The sequence below is a fragment of the Dendrobates tinctorius genome, unplaced genomic scaffold, assembly GCF_039654945.1.
Source record: "Dendrobates tinctorius isolate UK_male_01 unplaced genomic scaffold, ASM3965494v1 ptg000064l, whole genome shotgun sequence".
In the NCBI taxonomy this organism is placed as follows: domain Eukaryota; kingdom Metazoa; phylum Chordata; class Amphibia; order Anura; family Dendrobatidae; genus Dendrobates; species Dendrobates tinctorius.
This window is the reverse complement of record NW_027361732.1, coordinates 16,466,478-16,486,436: the sequence shown is the minus strand read 5'-3', so window position 1 is coordinate 16,486,436 and position 19,959 is coordinate 16,466,478. Positions and strand designations below refer to the sequence as shown.

At 40.9% G+C, this 19,959-nt stretch overlaps 1 protein-coding gene across 1 annotated transcript in view; it reads left to right on the top strand.

The window, feature by feature from the left end:
• The first annotated feature begins 3,356 nt into the window (after positions 1-3,356).
• CNMD (chondromodulin) overlaps positions 3,357-19,959 on the top strand; it is a 125,066-nt gene continuing 108,463 nt past the window's right edge. The window contains exons 1-2 of the mRNA XM_073580344.1: positions 3,357-3,467; positions 6,017-6,157. Coding sequence (XP_073436445.1) covers positions 3,396-3,467; positions 6,017-6,157 — 213 coding nt within the window. The 5' untranslated portion in view covers positions 3,357-3,395. The remainder of the gene's footprint in view (positions 3,468-6,016; positions 6,158-19,959) is intronic.

The following is a 19,959-nucleotide window of genomic DNA, read 5'->3' as shown; positions in this document are numbered from 1 at the left end:
TGTCCTTCTCCTCTGCTTTTCACCCTCAGACCAATGGGCAGACAGAGAGAACAAACCAGACCTTGGAGTCATATTTGAGATGTTTTATTTCTGCTGATCAGGATGATTGGGTTTCATTTTTGCCCTTGGCCGAATTTGCTTTAAATAATAGAGCTAGTTCTGCCACTTTGATGTCACCTTTTTTTTTGTAACTTTGGGTTTCATCCTCGATTTTCTTCAGGGCAGGTGGAGCCCTCTGCCTGCCCAGGTGTTGACACTGTGGTGGAGAGAATGCGCCAGATCTGGGACCAAATGGTGGATAAGTTATCTCTCTCCCAGGAAAAGGCCCAGCGGTTTTCCAACCGACATAGGACCATTGGTCCCCAGTTTAAGGTTGGTGATATGGTGTGGTTATCATCAAAAAATATTGCTATGAAGGTGGCTTCTCCTAAGTTTAAGCCTAGATTTATTGGACCTTACAAGATTTTGGAGATTATTAATCCGGTTTCTTTTCGTTTGGCTCTTCCTGTCACATTTAAAATCCATAATGTGTTCCATAAATCTTTGTTGAAGAGGTTTGTTGAACCTGTTGTTCCGGGGGTTGCACCTCCAGACCCTGTATTGGTTGAAGGTAACATGGAATATGAGGTAGAGAAAGTACTGGATTCCCGTCTGGCTAGACGGAGACTCTAGTATTTGGTTAAGTGGAAGGGTTATGGTCAGGAGGATAATTCCTGGGTCTCTGCCTCTGATATTCATGCCAAAAGATTAGTGCGTGCCATTCATCGGGCTCACCCTGATCGCCCTGGTGGCGTGGTTGAGGGTTCGGTGACCCCTCCTCAAGGGGTAGGTACTGTTGTGAGTTAATTTTCCCCTTCACTACTGAGGCCCGAGGAACTCCCTCTTCTGGTGAAGAAAGGTAGTGAGCCTGATTGTCAAACACCTGGGGCTGATGATGATGACTGGCTGAGTGGAGTTAATGACTGGATATAAGGCTGCCGACGCCCTTCTGGCCTGCGGGTGATTTCTCTGTGGACTTCTAGGAAACCAGTCTGATTCCTGCTCATCTAAAGCTAAGATTTCTGCTTTGCCTTTTTGCATTAGTGTTTTGTTTTCCTTGCTTTTCTGGATTCTGCCATTCCCTGCTGGGGTGAGCTTAATCTCCTTTTGCCTGTTGCTCTGTCTTCAGGGCCTTTTTTACTGTCAGTTTGTTGGCTCTTATTTTCATAGGGTTTTTCACGGATTGCAGACAGCAGCCTTCCTGTCCTTTCCTATCTATGCTAGCTTGGGCCCCATCTTTGCTCAGTCTATCTTTCTGTCTGTGTTTTGTTCTTTCTTCTTGCTTCACCGTCATTATATGTGGGGGGCTGCCTTTTGCTTTGGGGTCTGCTCTGGGGCAGTTTAGATTTCCCTTTCTGTCTTTAGGCTATGTAGTCCTCCGGCTGTGATCGAGGGGCCTAGGGCATCGTAGGAGCCCCCCACGGCTACTGCTAGTTGTGTTGATAGGTTCAGGGGTCTGCAATCCGATAGCTGCCAACTTCTCTGGTTTTCTGGACTTAGCTAGCATTTCTATTTTTGCCTCCTATGGTGACTCAATCATAACAGTACACATAGCAGGTTAAAAGAGCAATACTCCCACAGGCGGGGGGTGCAGAGTACACAGCGACTTTTAGCACAGCACTAACACAATACTACCACGGATATGGGTTGCAAAGTACACACAGTAATGTGTCTCTCTCTCCAGCTGCATCCTATCCCTACACTAATGAGAGCATAATGGCGGCGACACTCGTGATCCGGCCATTATACAATATTTGGCTCCGGAAGTGCCCGCAGTCTAAAAGTATGTTGATTGGTTACGCTGCAGCCTTTCAACAAGCTTTAGACTGGCAAACCCAAACAGGAAAATGGACGTACAGTAAAAAGTCCGTGTTCGGGGTTCGGTAACAGACACTTAGTGTCCGGTAGGAACCCCAAACTTTCCCGTTTGGGTTTGCTCATCCCTACACCTGACACGTAGGCTAAGTTTCTACAATGAGTATTTGGTGCATTTTTGAGGGCTTTTACATGCATTTTACAACAGTTTTAATGGGCCATCTGGGTCATTTACTTTTGAAAGGGACACTTTGTGAATTATAACTTTTTTTCGGGGGCGTTCTTACTTTAATTAAACATTACTTTAAGAGGATTCTTGGAACCGTAAAACCTTTTAAGAAGCATGTAGGACATTATTACTTTCTAGGTAGCACAGTAGGGTCATTATTAGTTTTTATGGGCCATTAATTTTTGGGAGGGAGGTGGAAATGATACTTTTTTTAAGTATTAGGATTACTGCTCCATGTCATAGGTGCAGGCAGTTTGGGAAGTATGTTTTGATTGAGAATAGGTGGTGACGGTGCTGGAAACGTGGGAATTCAAATGTGTCTTACTTATAAACTCTGCAGACGAGTCGTGGCTGGAAGAGGTCATCATGTCGGTATGTCTACAACTAATGTAGCTAATAGTACTAGTGTCTACGACTATATGGTCACTGTATGGAAACATTTTTAATAGTGTGTTTTTTTGTTTTTTTTTATTTAATAATAATTTAATGCAGATCAGTGATTATATAGGTGTAGATGTACGGTGGTATTGTTGGTAATATTAGTCTTTGTACCGTGTGTTGTTTTGTAGAGTTATAGTAATATTATTTATTCGTTATGTCATGGTAATGGTCATCATGTAGCAGTATTATTTGGGTCTTGCACAGTGGTAAATTTGGTAATATTGGTCTTTGTATAGTGTGTTTTTGTATTTAGGTAATATTTAATCCTGGAATAGTAGCAATACGATAACTTTATACATACAGGTTTTCTTTTAAGTGGCAGGGGTGTTAGTACAGTGAAACGTGTACTTTGAGGCTTGTGCCCCTGATTTTTTAAGATCCTAGCAATGTCTCTTTCAGCTTGTTCATGGAGTACACTTTTGAAGCTTCTATTTTGTGAGTAGTAAAATATTACCTATTCCAGCCCAAGCGCTGCCTTATTAACAGTAGTCCTTCACTGTATGCTATGTTTGTTAAAGAGCAGGAACCAGTGAATGAATGGTTCTGCTGTCTAGAGACTACAGAAAGGTTGGCTCTGTATATTTTGACTTTCAGAAACATTTGGGAGGAAACTTTCTAGAGGACTAAAATGAAGAATTGAGCATGTATGTGTCTGCGCTGCATTCTGGAGGTGAGGGAAGACCACAAAGAGAGGGTGGTACTGAGGAAGGAATGCACAGGATGCTGCACTAGGGGGGAGGAGATGCTTTTGGCTAGATGGGCAGGTGTTCCTTACACTTTTGACTGACATGCAGTGGTCACGTGATTTTTCTCCTGTCCTGCACAAGTTGTACAGCTGGGTTGGGGCTCAGATTGGGATCAGCAGTACACAATGGCAGAGACTTCGGAGAAAGTTCCTATAGCCCTAGCTGGACCTGAGGATGTGGAGCAGTGCCCTCCTCCAGTGAGTAGCTCTATATTGAGCACCTCTCCAAGCTTCTTCATAGCATTGCCTGTGTGTTCTTACAACTAAAAATTAGGCTTACTGAACTCATATATCCAGTCCACACTGAAAATCATATTTACATCCAAGTTAGAAAATGTACTAAAGTTTATTTAAATGATATCATCATATTTTGAAACAGAGATTTCTTCACTCCCATGGCCTCTACTGTAACCTCTGTCAGGTTCCCCATAGCTTCAAATATCCTATATCTTTCCAGTTACTGTGTAACTACAGTTCTCAGCATGCATTGTCATTATTTTACTGAAACATATGAACATTTTGACTGTCCCTCCTCCACCAACCTGTAATGTTAGGATTCTGAACGCACAGAAGTCTCATATGTATGTAAAATATGTGAACATCTGCACAGAAATGACTGTGACAAGAATGAAATACTGGCGCTGGTCTTTGGGATTTGGATTATGATGGAGTAAGAAGTAAACTTGGAAAGGTTAGAGCAATTAATTTCTGCTATAAATTCACATTTCCCCATATGCCTGGCACAGAGACGTTGTGAAAATGTTTGCATGGAGAAAGTTGGATTTTGATGGGTGTTTTCTTCAGGATTGGGGTTTGATTTCTGTTTACCTCCATGAAAAGATTAATTAGATCTGTTCCTAGCCATCCTGCAACTGCAAAGATTAGTGTGGGTATCGTTCTCCTATTAATATAAACTTGTAGTCGTGGAGATTTATTTCTATTGTGATGATTATTACTAGATATGTGACCAGAATTGATATTAATAGTTGGGAGCTGTATCAAACTTTCAGTAATCAGTGCAGCGTCACAGGATTATTATGTCCATATACCGGTAATTGGAAATCCAGGAACATGACATATACAGCCGTAGTATATAATAAAAGCGTGCATCAGAACAACATGGGAATGTTCATAGAAAATGAGGGAGCGGCACCACTACTCCTATCAGAGTAGTGATAAAATGTTTGTTTTTGTAAAAACCTCTTCTATGGGAACCACACTGGGGTGCCTCATACCGCAATCACACACTAACTCTATATGGAAGTAACTAGAGTTCACTAGGACAAGATACAACCAGGGGGTGAGCAGAATCTGGAGATCTGTCCAATAGGGCTGAAATTACACCTTCAGTCTACACCAAGAATGGAATCCCAAGGGACGAAAAACATAAAGGAAGGACTTATACTTCTCCTTCCAGCTGGATCCATCTCTCAAAAAACTTGATCAAAATCTGACGAAAATATGCATTTGTGAATCCAACCCATGTTCCATGAAGTTATCCCTAATTAAGGGTACTATAGATTTACATGTCATATTGGCATGTCAAAAATGTTATGGGAGGCCCATCAAGCTTTAAGGCTACAATCAGATGAGCATATTTGTGGTCAGTGTGCACAATGGACCACATACAAATAGTAGTACACTGTGTAATGTTAGTCAATGTGTACATTTGTGCAAAACTCAGGGCAAGCTTTAGTCTTGTCCATTTAGCCACTGAGACAGTCAATATTAAATGGCAGACAGCTCTTGTACCCATCTAAAATGCAGACAAGTGCATGGAGACACACACAGACCTAGTCACACCCTACAATTCACAGTGATGGTTTTCCCAAGAATGTTCGTGTTCCTCGAGATGAAGCCTTACTCATGTTGATTCTCAAACTATTAAGTTCTGATCGTAAAAATCTCAAAATTCAATGAATGAGACCATTCTGGTTTAGAGCCCAGAGACTAAGAATCATGCACACTGTGTATGCCTCATCTTGCATTCAGCGTTTAGTCTTTGTATTTATTTCTGTTATCATGATCCATTTGAGAAACATGAGACTGGAAATAAAACTTTCAATTACTGGACCCATTCATTTTAATGGGTTTTTAATTTTCTAAAATGTCATCAGTTTGCATCTGTTCCGTCTGTGTTTTTGGAAGGACCAAAAAACATAATCTGCACAACTTTTATTTTTTGTCCAAAAATGCACACACAACAGAAACTTCCTTTTTTATTCTTAACATTAAAGTTTATGGTATTTGGTTTTCTGCTATATTTTCTGTGTGATGGATCCTTTTTTTTGAGCGTTGCGCATGCCCATAGCACCCAATGTGTTCAGAGACACCTCCAGAAAAATGGAGAAGTTCAAAACAGATGTCCACAGACACAAAACCGAAACCAAAGCGTCCATTTTTAATCAAGTCCATCAAATGGATACATTTAAAACTAAACCTTGGCTTTTTTTTTTGCTAGATCCCAAATAGACTTGTGAACAATGCCTTACTGAGACATCAAGCATCAGAGAGCTCGTAAATTGTGAATTTTCATTAGACATACATTAAACTTGTTTTGCACATAAAATGAGTAGTGACTCAAGAAACACATTGGGGATTCTCCGTTGATATCATTCCTGGAGATTATTTCAGATCATAACATAGTCATATACATGTAGACACATACTATAAGTGGTGTTTGTAAGTCATTTTGTGATTTTAACGTATGAAATGGTTACTTATGGCCATATTTCTTCTGCTTGTAGGCTTATACAGCAATTACAGTGAAGCCATCCAACAGTGGCCGTCTACTCCGAATTGGGGCAGTGGTGCTTATCTCCGGGGCCCTTCTCCTTCTCTTCGGGGCAATTGGCGCATTCTATTTCTGGAAAGTAAATGACAAACATGTAAGTTATATAAGTTATGGTATCTTTACATCTCAGGTCAAAGAACAAAGTCAGTGAGAATCTACCCAATTCTCTAAGACTCGGGTGCATGCCCCCAGTGCCATATGGAGAAGACATATGCTTACAAGTTGCTTATTTAATAGGAGCCCAATATCCATAAGACGCATACTGAACTGACTTGGAGAACATGCAGAAAATTACAGCCGTGCCACTGCCATAATAAATGAGAATATGATCCCACATGACTTTAACAGCGCTCTGCAAGAAATAAATAGGCACTTGACATGCAGAAATGTATGACGCTATTTTAATATAGAATTAATCTTCTGATGCATGTGCATAGCTGCACACAACTGGATATATGAACCGTGCTGTTATTCACTCTGACAAGATTTTCCATTAGGCTTCTTATTTATTTCAAGATTCTTCGAGACGAAGAAATAAATAAATTAATAATAATTCAGCCTGACTATTTAACCTGACTACAGATGGCAGGCTTAATTGGCGGCAACATAAATACATAAATTATTAAAATGGATCATTATAGCTTTAGTGGAGAAAGAAGTGTAACTTGTCACAATAATTGGCTTTAGAGGAATAATTAGCCACAAGTAAAAAAAAAGCCGCACTTTCCTTCTTGGTCTAAAAATTCTCCAGTATTTAAAATGATTTTTTTTTCACTAAGTGATTGTGTTGTTCCGTATAAAGTGTGAGAACGTTTGATCTGCCTTGGAGGATATATTCCGGGTAGCTTTCTCTTGCTCTGTTGCTTATGGTCTAGTAGGCTGAGCTGGGGTCAGTGGTGACTGCTCACAGACAAAAGCCCCTTTATGTCGGACTCAATCAGCTCTTGTATATCGGCCAGCTACGTCCCCCAGCACTACCTCTCTCAGCAGCTTGCTATAAATGTAGTCCAGTATTTCTCAACCAGCCGGGATGTCTTTTCATTACCAACCAAACTAATGTGCATTTTGTCTTTTATGCACAGAACTACAGTAACACATCTGATAATATCTAGGAACATTTACTATTGACCTCATATCGCTATTTTATAACTGCCTTAAATACTAATCTCAATCAAGGACCTGGGGTAAAAATAACACATTAATGGGTGCACTGTCCTAAAACGACTTAATATAAAAACTGTACTGACCTATTATATAATTATAATGTATGGAAAGTCATTCATTATAGTCCGTTATGTCTCATTCTAGTACACTGCAACAGTACAGTCACCCAATAATAAAGTCAATTTTACATTTTAGCTTCTTCATTTTCCGGATCATTGTTCCTCGCACATTCATAAATCATCAGTGTGCGTGTTTACGATGGATAAAGACACCATGTAAACTTCTAGGGGATCAGTTACAAACAGCCAAAAGCAAATGAGTGCCAATTGCGCTTTTCATGTTTGCTTGCTTCATTTGGCATTCACACGTTCCATTTATTATCGATGGGTTACATTTTAGAAGCTAATAACTAAGGTTACACAGGGATTAGGAAATGTGGGATTTTCTGCCCTGAAAATAGTTTTTGGTGTGTATTATATTGTAATATAAGAAATAGCAAAGATCTACTTACTGTAAAACCATAGGGAAAAATATAGAAAAAAGGTAATTGTACATAAGGGGGGTGCAACTGTGCAACTGGTTCTGTTCGCATTCTCTACGGTCCACCCACCCCAAGCCACATTATAAAGTGTGATGCTGCGGACAGCTGCGACAATGTGCCAGATGAATACGTGAGACGACACACCAGGTTCAATGGGACTTTACAGTATATCACCCTTTTGTTGATAAGAAAGGACGTGAATGGGTATTCCCATTTCAGCAAGAGATGTCACATTGTTAGAATATTTCTCCACTTAAAGTGAACCTGTCACAAGTTTTTTTCGAGTATGAGCAAATACCACCATTTTCATCAGAGCCTGTGCTGCATTCTATAAAGTTATATATTATCCTCTGACTCCTCCTGTATACCCAGAAAAAAACCTTTTAAATTGCTCCCGCTCTGGACCATCCGGTGAGTTGGGCGTCATTCCTGCTGTGTCTGTCCCTCCTCTCCGCTGTTAATCGCTGTCCTCTGGCTTTGATTGATGGGGCTGATGCAACCTGATTCATCCAAATAGCCGGCTCTCACAGGCGCACTTTGCTCTCGCCCTACTGCAAGATTTCATTCCGCTATGTGGATGACGTAGGATACGTCATCCACATCAATCAAAGTCGGAGGACGGCGATTACCAGCAGAGTGGAGAGACAGACAACCCAGCAATGATGAACATCACACCGGACCATCCGGATTTGCTTACAATGCGATTTTTGGTGGTATATACAGAGGGAGTCAGGGGATAATATATAACTTTGTAGAATTCAGGACAAGGGTTGATGAAAGTGGTGGTATTTGTTCATACACAAAAAAACTTGTGGCAAGTTGCCTTTAATGTAGGGTCAAACCTCTGGGACCCCAACCATTCCAGAGAGTGAAGTGGCCACTTAAGGTGTTTCACCACTAGGGCGGCTACATTGAAGCAATTGGGGCTGGGCTGAAACTGTGAAGGGGATCTAATGAGGTGGTCTCTTCATACAGAAAAAGGGTATGGGTCCAAGAGGTCACTAAATGATATGAAAAGAAGGAAAGAGGATTGTTCCAGCACACCATGCCAGTATGCTAAAATCAGCCATGGTTAAAAAAACAAGAACTTGATGCATTTCTGACCCGATAGTCGTAGGGTATAAAAATGGTGAGACCTGAAAACATATGTAAAGAGAATGAACCAATGAGAGATCATCAGCTAATTGCATTAATGATGCACAAGTAGTGCATTGCGTCAACAAGACGAGGCAAGTTAATAACAAACAATAAGATTAATATATGTAAGACAAATCATTTCTGAAATTCATCCCTTTCAGGAACTTGGTGTCCAATTTTAAAATCCAGAAAGCTTCCCTGATAGTGAGGAGTTTGTCTTTTGCCTTCATGAACAGGGTTTTTTCACTTCTCAAATCCAAAAAACGCAAGATGGGTGGTGTCTCATTTGTGAACGTTAACAAAGTGTTTAGATGCTCCTGAATACGACCCTTTTTATTGTGAATATTGGTTAACCCATTCTCAACATGTGCCATACTAGTACTGCTCTGCTGGAATTGCGTTCCCGTAAACAGCAGTACTAGTACGGTGCCGCGATCAGGTGCAGTTGTCAGCAATGCGACAATGTGACAGCAATGCCCACGATCGGTGCTAGCACAGGTGGCGGGCACTTAACCCCTCTGATACCGCTGTCAGCAATGACAGCGGCATAGAAAAGCATCACACAGGGAGGGGGCTGCCTGCGCGCTTCCGTCAGGACAGCAGGATGCGATCACATTGGCCTGATGGTCTCCATAGAGATCCCCGGTGCCAAGATGGCCGCGGGGTCCTTCCGAGTCCTGAAGGGAGGTGGCGTGTGAGCTCCTGCTGAGAGGAGACGCCGGCATGCCTCCTTCCCTGCTTGTCAGATCCTGATCTGAAACTCTGTAGTGCAGTGCAGAGTGTCAGATCAGGGATTAAAAAAAAAAATTAGAATGTGTAAAAATATATTTTTTTAAATTCCTAAATAAAGAAAAAAATAAATATTTTTCTAATAAATGCATTTATTTATGTAAATAAAAAAAAAGTACACATATTTGTTATCACTGCATCCGTAACAACCCGTTCTATAAAACTATCCCACTAGTTAACCCCTTCAGTGAACACCATAATAAAAATAAATAATAAATGAGGCAAAAAAAATGCTTTATCTTCATACCGCTGAACAAAAAGTGCAATAAAACGCGATAAAAAAGACGGATGTAAATAAAAATTGCACCGTAATTGAAAACATCATCTTGTCCTGCAAAAAACAAGCCACAGTACAGCTCTACCAGCAGAAAAATAAAAGTTATAGCTCTCAGAATAAAGTGATGCAAAAATAATTATTTTTTCTATAAAATAATTTTTATTGTGTAAAAGCGCCAAAACATTAAAAAAACTATATAAATGTGGTATCGCTGCAATCGTACCGACCTGAAGAATAAAGCTGTCTTTAAAAAAAATAACGCAATTCCTGATTTCTTAATTTTTATCGGAATAGAAAGCAATCAAAAAATGTAATGTGCCCGAAAATGATACCAATAAAAATGTCAGCACATCCCGCAAAAAAAAGTCCTCACATGACTCTCTCGGCCGAAATATGAAAAAGTTATAGCTCTCAAAACATTGTGATGCAAAAACTAGTTTTCTCAATAAAAAGCATCTTTTAGTGTGACAGCTGTCAAACATAAAAACCCGATATAAATCTGGTATCACTGCAATTACACTGACCCAAAGAATAAAGTAGCCTAATCACTTATACCGCATGAGGAACGGCATAAAAAAATAAACAAAACCAATTCTTTACATGCTGTTAATTTTTTTTCATTCTGCCTCCCAAAGATCGAAGTAAGGCTTGACGCACATTTATCCTGCACTCTGCGCTGAGCTCTTACACTGGGGTTTCTGTGTAAATCTCTGAAATACGTGATTCAGACAGAACCCCCGGTGGAAGATTCCCTATAATGAGGCAGATGGAGGCACTGTGGACGCCGTCTGACCTGTGATCTGGCAGTGTCCGTCTTTTTAGGATTGCATAAAAGTCTTGTCGGCCACAGGTTAAACATATAGACATCTTCTTATTTTTACCTGCCGTCCAGGCAGCCTCTATTCTCTCTAGAGCAGCTCCGTCTTCCTTCTCCCGGCAATCATTGTGCCATATCTTTGGACAGTTCGTGTCCCATCTGTGCCTCCAGTGTCACCAGCTCCCTGTCAACCCCTTGCCCAGTTCCAATAGGGAAGACCTCTTCTTGGGGATGGTCCTTTTAAGCTGGTGCCCGACTGCACTATTCTCCGCCTGGGGCCCCTTACTGCTGTAACAGCTTTATCCCCACAGCCAGCCATCTGCTTCATTCACTGCTCACACCTTGCCCTGGGCAAGCCTGTCCTGGTTCTGCTGTCTAATCAGGAAGTGTCCTGACTATATCCCTATGCTTTGCACTGCCCTGCCCTGTAACTCCTCCCAGCTGCTAAACCCCTATGCTAACCAACACGCTTATCTATTCTATTCAATTCTCTATGATGCCCCCTCTACTCTAATTCCCCTATGGTCCTATACTATTTCCTAATCTATCCCTATTCCTATGCACAGTACATGACAAATACATTTACATTACATTACACACACAATAGTGAAACATTAATGAACGAAGAGGTCTGCATGTAATATATGAACAGTGTCCAGAGAAGGAGGAGGCAAGTGAGGGTTCCCCGCCACTTCCTTACAAGGTCACCCTTGAACAGAGGGCAGACGGAGTCCATAGTAAATCGGCTGCCTCATTATAGTGAATGGATCCCTCGGGGGTTTCATCTGTCACGTCAAAGTAAGTGCTCAGCGTAGCGCACCAGATAAATGTGATCCCTAACGTTATGTAAAATGTTCCCAATAAAAGTTTCAACTAAATCCACAAAAAAGCAAGCCCTCACTCAGGTCTGTCATCTGCTAACGGAAATATGGGGGCTTCCATGTTACTGATAGCACAAAGGCTCTGGAAAAGCTAAATGGCTTCACCAGGGCCGGACTGGCCATCTGCCAATTCTGGCAAATGCCAGAAGGGCCTGTCTGGTCGTGAGCCACCTTGTCTGCTACGTTGTTAACAGAATCGGTGTTCTCAAGACACCCATACTGTTAAGAGCTGTTACAAAGCACAAAGTCGCTGACTCAGTCACTTACCCCAGCAGGCCATGGGTATCATTAGAAATATTGGTCTTGTAGAAAATCTTCCTTTCCTCCATCCAGGGTAATATTAGTAATATATCCCATCTGGTGCTTGGTGCCCAAACAGTAGATTTCCCCCACATATGGGGTATTGGCACGCACAGGAGAAATTGCACAACAAAATGTATCGTCCATTTTCTCCTGTTACCCTTGCGACAGTATAAAAAATTTAGGCCTAAAGGAAAATTTCTGTGAAAGAAAAGTAAATGTTTTTTCTTCCACATTCCAAAAATTCCTCTGAAGCACCTGAAAGGGTTAATAAACGTCTTGAATGTGGTTTTGAGTACCTTGTGGGGTTCAGTTTTTAGAACGGTGTCACTTTTTGGTATTTTCTGTCAAAATTAGAAATCACTGGTCAACTTTTAACCCTTATAACTTCCTAACAAAAAAATATGTTTCCAAAATTGTGCTGATGTAAAGTAGACATGTGGGAAATGTTATTTATTAACTTTTTTGTGTGATGTGACTCTCTGATTTAAGGGCATAAAAATTAACAGTTGCGAAATTTTCAAAATTTTAGCTAAACTTCCGTTTTTTTAACAATTAAACACAAGTCATATCAAAGAAATGTTACCACTGTCATAAAGTACAATATGTCACGACAGAAATATCTCAGAATCACTGAGATCCATTGAAGCATTCTAGAGTTATGACTAGAGATGAACGAATTTGTTCGGATTCGGTTGTTTTTGCAATATTCGTCGAACACAGCCAAGCGTCATTAGAGTAAATGAGAGTAGAAATTACTGAATATGTTCAGAACCGATCATTAAACATACATTCAGCACGAATAGTGTTTAAATATGGCACGAATATGTCAAAAGCAGATTCGGGGACAAAAACGAACAAATTTGCTCATCTCTAGTTATGAAGTGACAGTGGTCAGAATTGTAAAAATTGGCCTGGTCAGGAAGGTGAAAACAGGCTTCAGGGTGAAGGGGTTAAATGTACTGCTATTCTTCCTTTTAATTTGCGGGTGGTGCATCTGATATATTTAAGATGGCAAGAAAGACAGCAAATGCAATAAATGACCTGTTTAATATCGCAATTGATGAAGGGTGTAAAGTTGTGAACCGTGCCTGAAGTCAAGGGAAATGATTTAGTTCTGTCCAACGCATGCGGGCAGACAGTGCACCTGGTGCTAGCACACTTGTGGAAGCCTGTTGTTGACAGTCACGATCCAGGATTGGCAGGTTTTCTGACCAGACTAGGAGGCAAGGAGTTGGCCATGATGAGTCCCCTCCGAGCCACATAATTGCAGCCGTTATTTATGATCTTGTGTACAGTGCCGTCCTGAGTGATGACAGGTAATTTTCTTACAATCATTAAATTGTGGGCTGTATGGTGTTGAGAAAGTGACCATGGATTGCATTTAATTGTGGGAAGGGAGGACCTTTGATTGGTTAGAAGAGATCTGGGTTGTTTGGACACATTGTTAAGAGTGTATTTGATATCATGTTTTTTGTAGACCCTCTCATGTAAACGTTCACTGATAAGCTTGCTTTCTTGGAAGAATAAATCGTTAGTTGAGGAAATACGTTTAGTACGGTTAAATTCCCCGTAGGGTATTGCTTGTATAGTGTGGTGAGGATGGGAAGATGTAGATAATAGGACTGTATTGCCAGACAGTTTTTTTTCACTAAAGAGATGTTGTTACTTTATTAGTAACAGAATTTCCTGTTCGATAAATATTCAAAAATGTGCTTTCAAAGGTGGGGGAACTGACAGTAAATTTTAATATCAGATTATTAGAATTGAGACAGACAGCAAATTTCTCAATGTCGGACGAACCATCCTGCCATACAAGTAACAGGTCGTCCACTTATCTACCGTACCAATGTATGTGTCGTTTTGGCCTGTGGCCTTACAGAACTGAAACAATTGGACTGGTCAGACCAGGAAGGCATCTGCATGATGTACAGTGGGTAAGGAAAGTATTCAGACCTCTTTACATTTTTCACTCTTTGTTTCATTGCAGCCATTTGGTAAATTCAAAAAAGTTCATTTTTGTGCGGTGTTATATAGACAGGTGAGTGACTTTACAAAGCAAGTCCTATCAGTTTAATTAAACACAGTTGGACTCCAATGAAGGAGTAGAACCATCTCAAGGAGGATCACAAGGAAATGGACAGCATGTGACTTAAATATGAATGTCGGAGCAATGGGTCTGAATACTTATGGCCATGTGATATTTCAGCTTTTCTTTTTTAATAAATTTGCAAAAATTTCTACATTTCTGTTTTTTTCAGTCAAGATGGGGTTCAGAGCGTACATTAATGAGAAAAAAAATAACTTTTTTAAATTTACAAAATGGCTGCAATGAAACAAAGAGTGAAAAATTTAAAGGGGTCTGAATACTCTCCGCACCCACTGTATATAAGGTATTTTATTACCTTTCACCAGAGACACAATACTAGCTTTGGTGCTTACATGTGTAACATCAGCCAAAATTATAAATGTCATTGTGAAAGCCATACTGAAAACATACAGCATTAATTCATAGATGCAGTGCCATTACTAGGATTAATCCATATATACAGTAATCAGTACTGGCATCAATCCATAGATACAGTGCCAGTACTAGCATTTGTTCTTAGATACTGTACCAATACCAGGTTTAATTCATAATTTCAGTAAGAGTGCTAGCATTAGTTCATAGAACAGTACCAGTTCTAGTGTTAAAGAGAATCTGTCGGCAGGTTTTTGCTACCTCATCTGAAAGCAGCCTGATGACAAAGAGAAGCTGAATCCAATGATGTATCACTTAAATTCCTGGCTGCAGCCATTCTAACACAATCAGAGCTTTTAGATTTAGAATGAAGCAGAGCTGAGAAAGCTAACCCCGCCCACACCACTCTCCATGTACAAAGTCCATAGACAGTGACTAGTCCAGTGATAAATCGTTAACAGTTAGTAAGCAACAGCACACACTTTGACAAGTGTCAGATTCCTGAAATCTATCTCAGTCACTATGTCTTGCTGTCTTCAGATTACAAAACAATTAGCTGCTGACAAATTCACTTTAATTCATAAGTACAGTAACAATACCAGCATTAATTCATTAATTTCTAAATACAGAACCCGTATTAGCATTAATTCATAGAAACATTATCAGCGTTAATTCATAGATACAATAATAGTACCAGCTTTAATTGGCTCTATTGGTTGTACAGTGGGGTTTATAATATTTTCACATAGGTTGCAATGTAGCATAGTAAAAACATCTGGACAGAAACATGTATAAAATCATCAGCATCATTTCAGAGGAAACATACTTTTGAAAATCCAGCTGGGGACTAAGTGTCTTGGCTGACTAGTCTGAGGCAGGTCCATAGTGGCTTCCACCTTTCTTGCTCACCTAGACAGTTAAGTTTATGTGCATATAAGGAGTAATCTTGTAGTCAAAGGGATTAGGGTAGGGAGAAACCCCCAGGGGCCGGCTTTGGACTAATCAGCTGCGACAAATAGGACCAGATTAACTAAGACTGGCGTTTTGAAAGGCAGGCTTAAAAAAGGAAGATCTGTAGTAAGGTGTGTCCAAGGGCGCAGACAGATGGCCATATTTCTTATGCGAAGTTTGCATCGCGGTGCACATGCGGACCTGGTCCCTCTCCTGGCCTGAGTTGACCACTTAGGTGCATCTTACAACTGGCGTGCGCCTCCATGAGAACTGTTTCTCCAGTCAGGGACTGCAGTGCATTTCTGGTGTATATTACGAAACTAAAGTAGTGTAAATTTTGATGAATTTGCTGGATACGCTTCACCACACCCTATCCCACCTCAGCTCTGCCTGCTTTGGCGGAACTGGTGTAAAACACACCAAAAGTTGAACATTTTTGATGCAACTTTGAGCAGTGCAAAAGTGTTGCCACATTTAAACATCTTGATGAAACCAGCCCACAATCTCTAATTTTTCCATCATGAAATGATAGATAGTCTGTACAAAGTACTTACTTCATCTCTGTGTCTTAATAAACTAGATATATAGGCTTAAAATAAGGAATCATATGTTAATTCAAGGTCTTGTAGGGGCCTTTAGAACATAACCAGAAACAAGCCACACATTAAAGGTAATTTGTCAATAGGGCCAGCCCCCCTAAGCCGTCTATATGGGCGTGCAAGCCATAGGAAGCTGAATAAACTGATAGCTTGAGATCTGCGATTTGATGTATTATTCCAGATATATCCATATTTTCTCATATATACTGTAAATGTGCTTTTAAGAACTATGGGCCGGACACTGATCTGCATAAAACTTTGCCTCCAGAGCTTATTTTTACTAAAAGAGGGCATTACTAGACATGGAACTAAGACTGAATGTTGTAGAACTGAACTTTGTCGCTTTACAAACACATTTGCTGCAGCTCTCACAGCTCTGCTGTATTGCAGCACTGTCTGCCTGTAAGATTGAAGGTGAACCTGAGAGGGAACCTGCAGATGTGTCAGGTATAATCACACAGAGCTCTGCAGTGAGATCAGGAGAGCAGAGAGCAGCCATCATACATCACACGGGTAAAATGCCCCTTTTATTTAAAATAAGTTCTGGAGGCAGATTCTCCTGCAGGTCAGTGTCCAGTGCATAGCCCTAAACAGCTTATTTACATACAGGAAAAATGTGGATTTATCTGCAACAAAACATCAGATCGCAGATATCATGGTATCATTTTTTTTCAACTTTCTATGACCTACATGCCCATATAGACAGCTTAGGAGGGTTGATCCTATTGATAGATTTCATTTTAAAGCTGATCTGTCACCAGATTGCACAATACAAGCACCATTCAATATTATATACAGTGGATATAAAAAGTCTATAAAATGTCAGTTTTTTTCATATAAAATACTGAAAAGAATAATTTCAGATCTTTTGCCACCTGTAATGTCCGCATAATCTTTACAAATCCATAAAGAACCAAACATAATTCATTTTGAGGGGGATGGAAAAATAAAACTAACAAAACTAAATCAAAAGTCATGGTCTGTAAGCAGCATAAAATACAGTAAATGGATCTTATTGTTGAAGTTATCAGTCAGTAGAAGGGTAAAAAAAAATTAAAAGGCAAAGGCACTATATATTTCATTAAATGCTGTAAAGATGGTCATCAAGAAGCAGGTTTAATTTGGTACAACAGTGACATTATCTAAAACTGGACGTCCCTAAAACATTGACTAAAAGACAAGAAGAAAATTATTCTGGGAGGCCAACAAGATGCCTAACGCAACATTAAAGGAGTTGCAGGAATTTCTGACAAATACTGTTTGGGTACTGCATGTGACATGACAATTGGGTATTCGAGATTCCTGTGGCTTTCACCCCCCTTCCTTAAAAATACCCTCCACTTTTACCCACCCACCTTAATACCATACACCGCCAAATAATGACTCACCACACCTTATTTGGATAAATTGGCCACAGCAGCCATTTATTAAACATTTAACATAACAATTTTTAAACATTACCCACAAAGGGGGGGCGGTCCTCGAAGCCCCAAACTGTAATCACCTCAGTTCAATGTCCCACAAAACTTGGCCCCAGATCGAGTCCTGCCTCTAGCCGCTAAGCACCATCTCAGAGACACTAAGAGACTCGACCGGCCAATATCCGCCAGAAATACACACAGATACCATATTTCCACTTAATCTACCCAAGGGAGAGTCCAGGACCTTAGAGATCCCCCCTCCAAGCCTCCATTTACTAGCACCACCAACCTCAAGGACCTACCCCCCACGCCACCCTGCCCTGACAAAGTACACACAAATGTAAATACTTAAATTTCTGTCAATTAACTCAACGTTGACGCAAATGATAAGGGCGGGCACGTTGGTGCTTGTTTTCACTGTGATAGGGGCAACTAAAATGGTTGCCCCACTAAAATGGCTACACCCTTTTATCATGCTCCCCCTAACCCCCTTAACCCCTCCTATCTTCCCACAGCCCTATGCCAACACCACTATTCAAATCCCTTAACCCTTTCTAAACTGACACTCTTAACATGTACCCTACCCTATAGTCCCTCTTAACCCCGTCATGTTGTCCTCCCTTTAATGGCCTGTGGCCCAGTACGGCCTCACTACAATCTCCGCATTCTTCATATGTCCGGCCTTTAAGTTAGGGTGGCAAGACAGCCATGAAGGCAAAAGCAAGCTGCACTTTACTATAGAACAATATACATCAAGGTCATATGCTAACTACTGTTAGCAACCAAAAAACATCAAGCAATAGGGAAGCTGCAGTAACCCATCAAGGCCAGAGACAAGCAGTAACAAGAAGTGAGTAAGCTTGCACCCCTGCATGGTGTCCCCTTTCCTCTCCATGCAGGGATGCCGGCTTACTCACTGCCCTGGTCCTCAACATGGTCCCCAATGGTCCCTTGCTTCCGGGTTTTGTGCACGCTGCACCTCTGGCGTTGCGCCAAGTGCACTCCTCCGCTCTTAAAGGGTACTATGAGTATTATGCTAAATGATTTCAGCCTGTTGCTGAAAAGCATTTAGCATAATGTGTACACCTGCAAGATGGCTCCTAGCCAATGGCTGGGAGGCATCTTGTATAAGAGACTCTCTCTCCCTTAGGGAGTCGCCAAGCAAATTGTAAAGTTATAGGTTAGTAAGATGTACTACTAGTGAGTTGTGAGGTATTCTCGTCCAGATGCGGTCAGTGTCCTCAACCTGTATCCCTGGTCCCGGTGTGACCTGTCTGGTATCCGTAAACCCCTGGCATCGGTGTGGCCAGTCCCATATCCGTAGTCCCCTGGTCCCGGTGTGGCCAGTCTGGTATCCATAGTTCCCTGGTATCGGTATGGCCATTCCCATATCTGTAGTCCCCTGATCCTGGAGTGGCAAGGGTCTGAACCTCATCACCTGGTCCTGGAGCAACCAGTGCCTGAACCCGATCCCCTGGTCCCAGAGTGGTCAGTGCCTGAACCTCGTCCCCTGCTCCCGGGGCAGCCAGTGCCTGAACCTCGACCCCTGGTCCTAGTGCAACCAGTGCCTGAACCTCGTCCCCTGGTCCCAGAGCAGTCAGTGCATAAACATTTTCCTCCGGTCTGTGTGCGGACAGTCTCTGTTCCAGTACCCTAGACCAGTGTGTCTGAACTAAGCCCTAAATCAGTGTCCGCATACCTGACCCTTAGGTCAGCAGCTGCAGTAACGGGCACTAACCAGGAGTGATACCTGACAGCTACATGCAGCTGAGTCTGTCTTCACCATTAGGAGCTCCCGTGAAGACTAAGTAGCCGCTTAGCTATGCCCCTTACTGGACAGGCCCGGCCAGTGGCACAGTTTGTCCACAAATCCACATGCGCAACGGCTGGACATAACAGTCTGCTCGGTCCAGCCATGGCCGCAACATATCATATAGCTTTCTTTGGGTTTAATTTGATTTTTCAGACCTTGATCCAAAAGCCACATTTTGTCTACAACATGAAGAAAAGTAAACTAACCCTCAGTAAAATCTGTTCTCAAGGGCAAAAGAATAATATTTCACAAAAGTCAAATATTTTCCACTAAATTATAGTAGAATAAAATTGTTCACAGCAATTCTTCTGCTTCTACAGTACATTTGTTAGAATACCATTAATTGTCTTTTACTTCTATTGTATAATTCTTTTATTTCTTTTTTTTTTAACTAACAGAAGTAATAGACAATTAAGAATTTCAACGAATAAGTTAAACAAAATCTTTGACTAAAAAGAAGTAAAAATTAGTACAAAATGAAGCCATAAAACACAATTACTTTTTATACTGGTTAATCCCACAAAAAAGTGTTTTTTTATTAATGAAGTCTTTTGTCTTTCAAATGTTAATATATTTTGAAGATTTGACTGCAAAACACATAAATTGTTGGATGTTCTCAAATCATTAATGTGAAGTGAACATAAGGCCTCCTTGTTTAAAGTCCCAGCATTAGTTAATTCCTCTCAAAATACGGTACCTTAAGGGCCTTTTACACATAGCGATATCGCTAGCGTGTCACCGATTT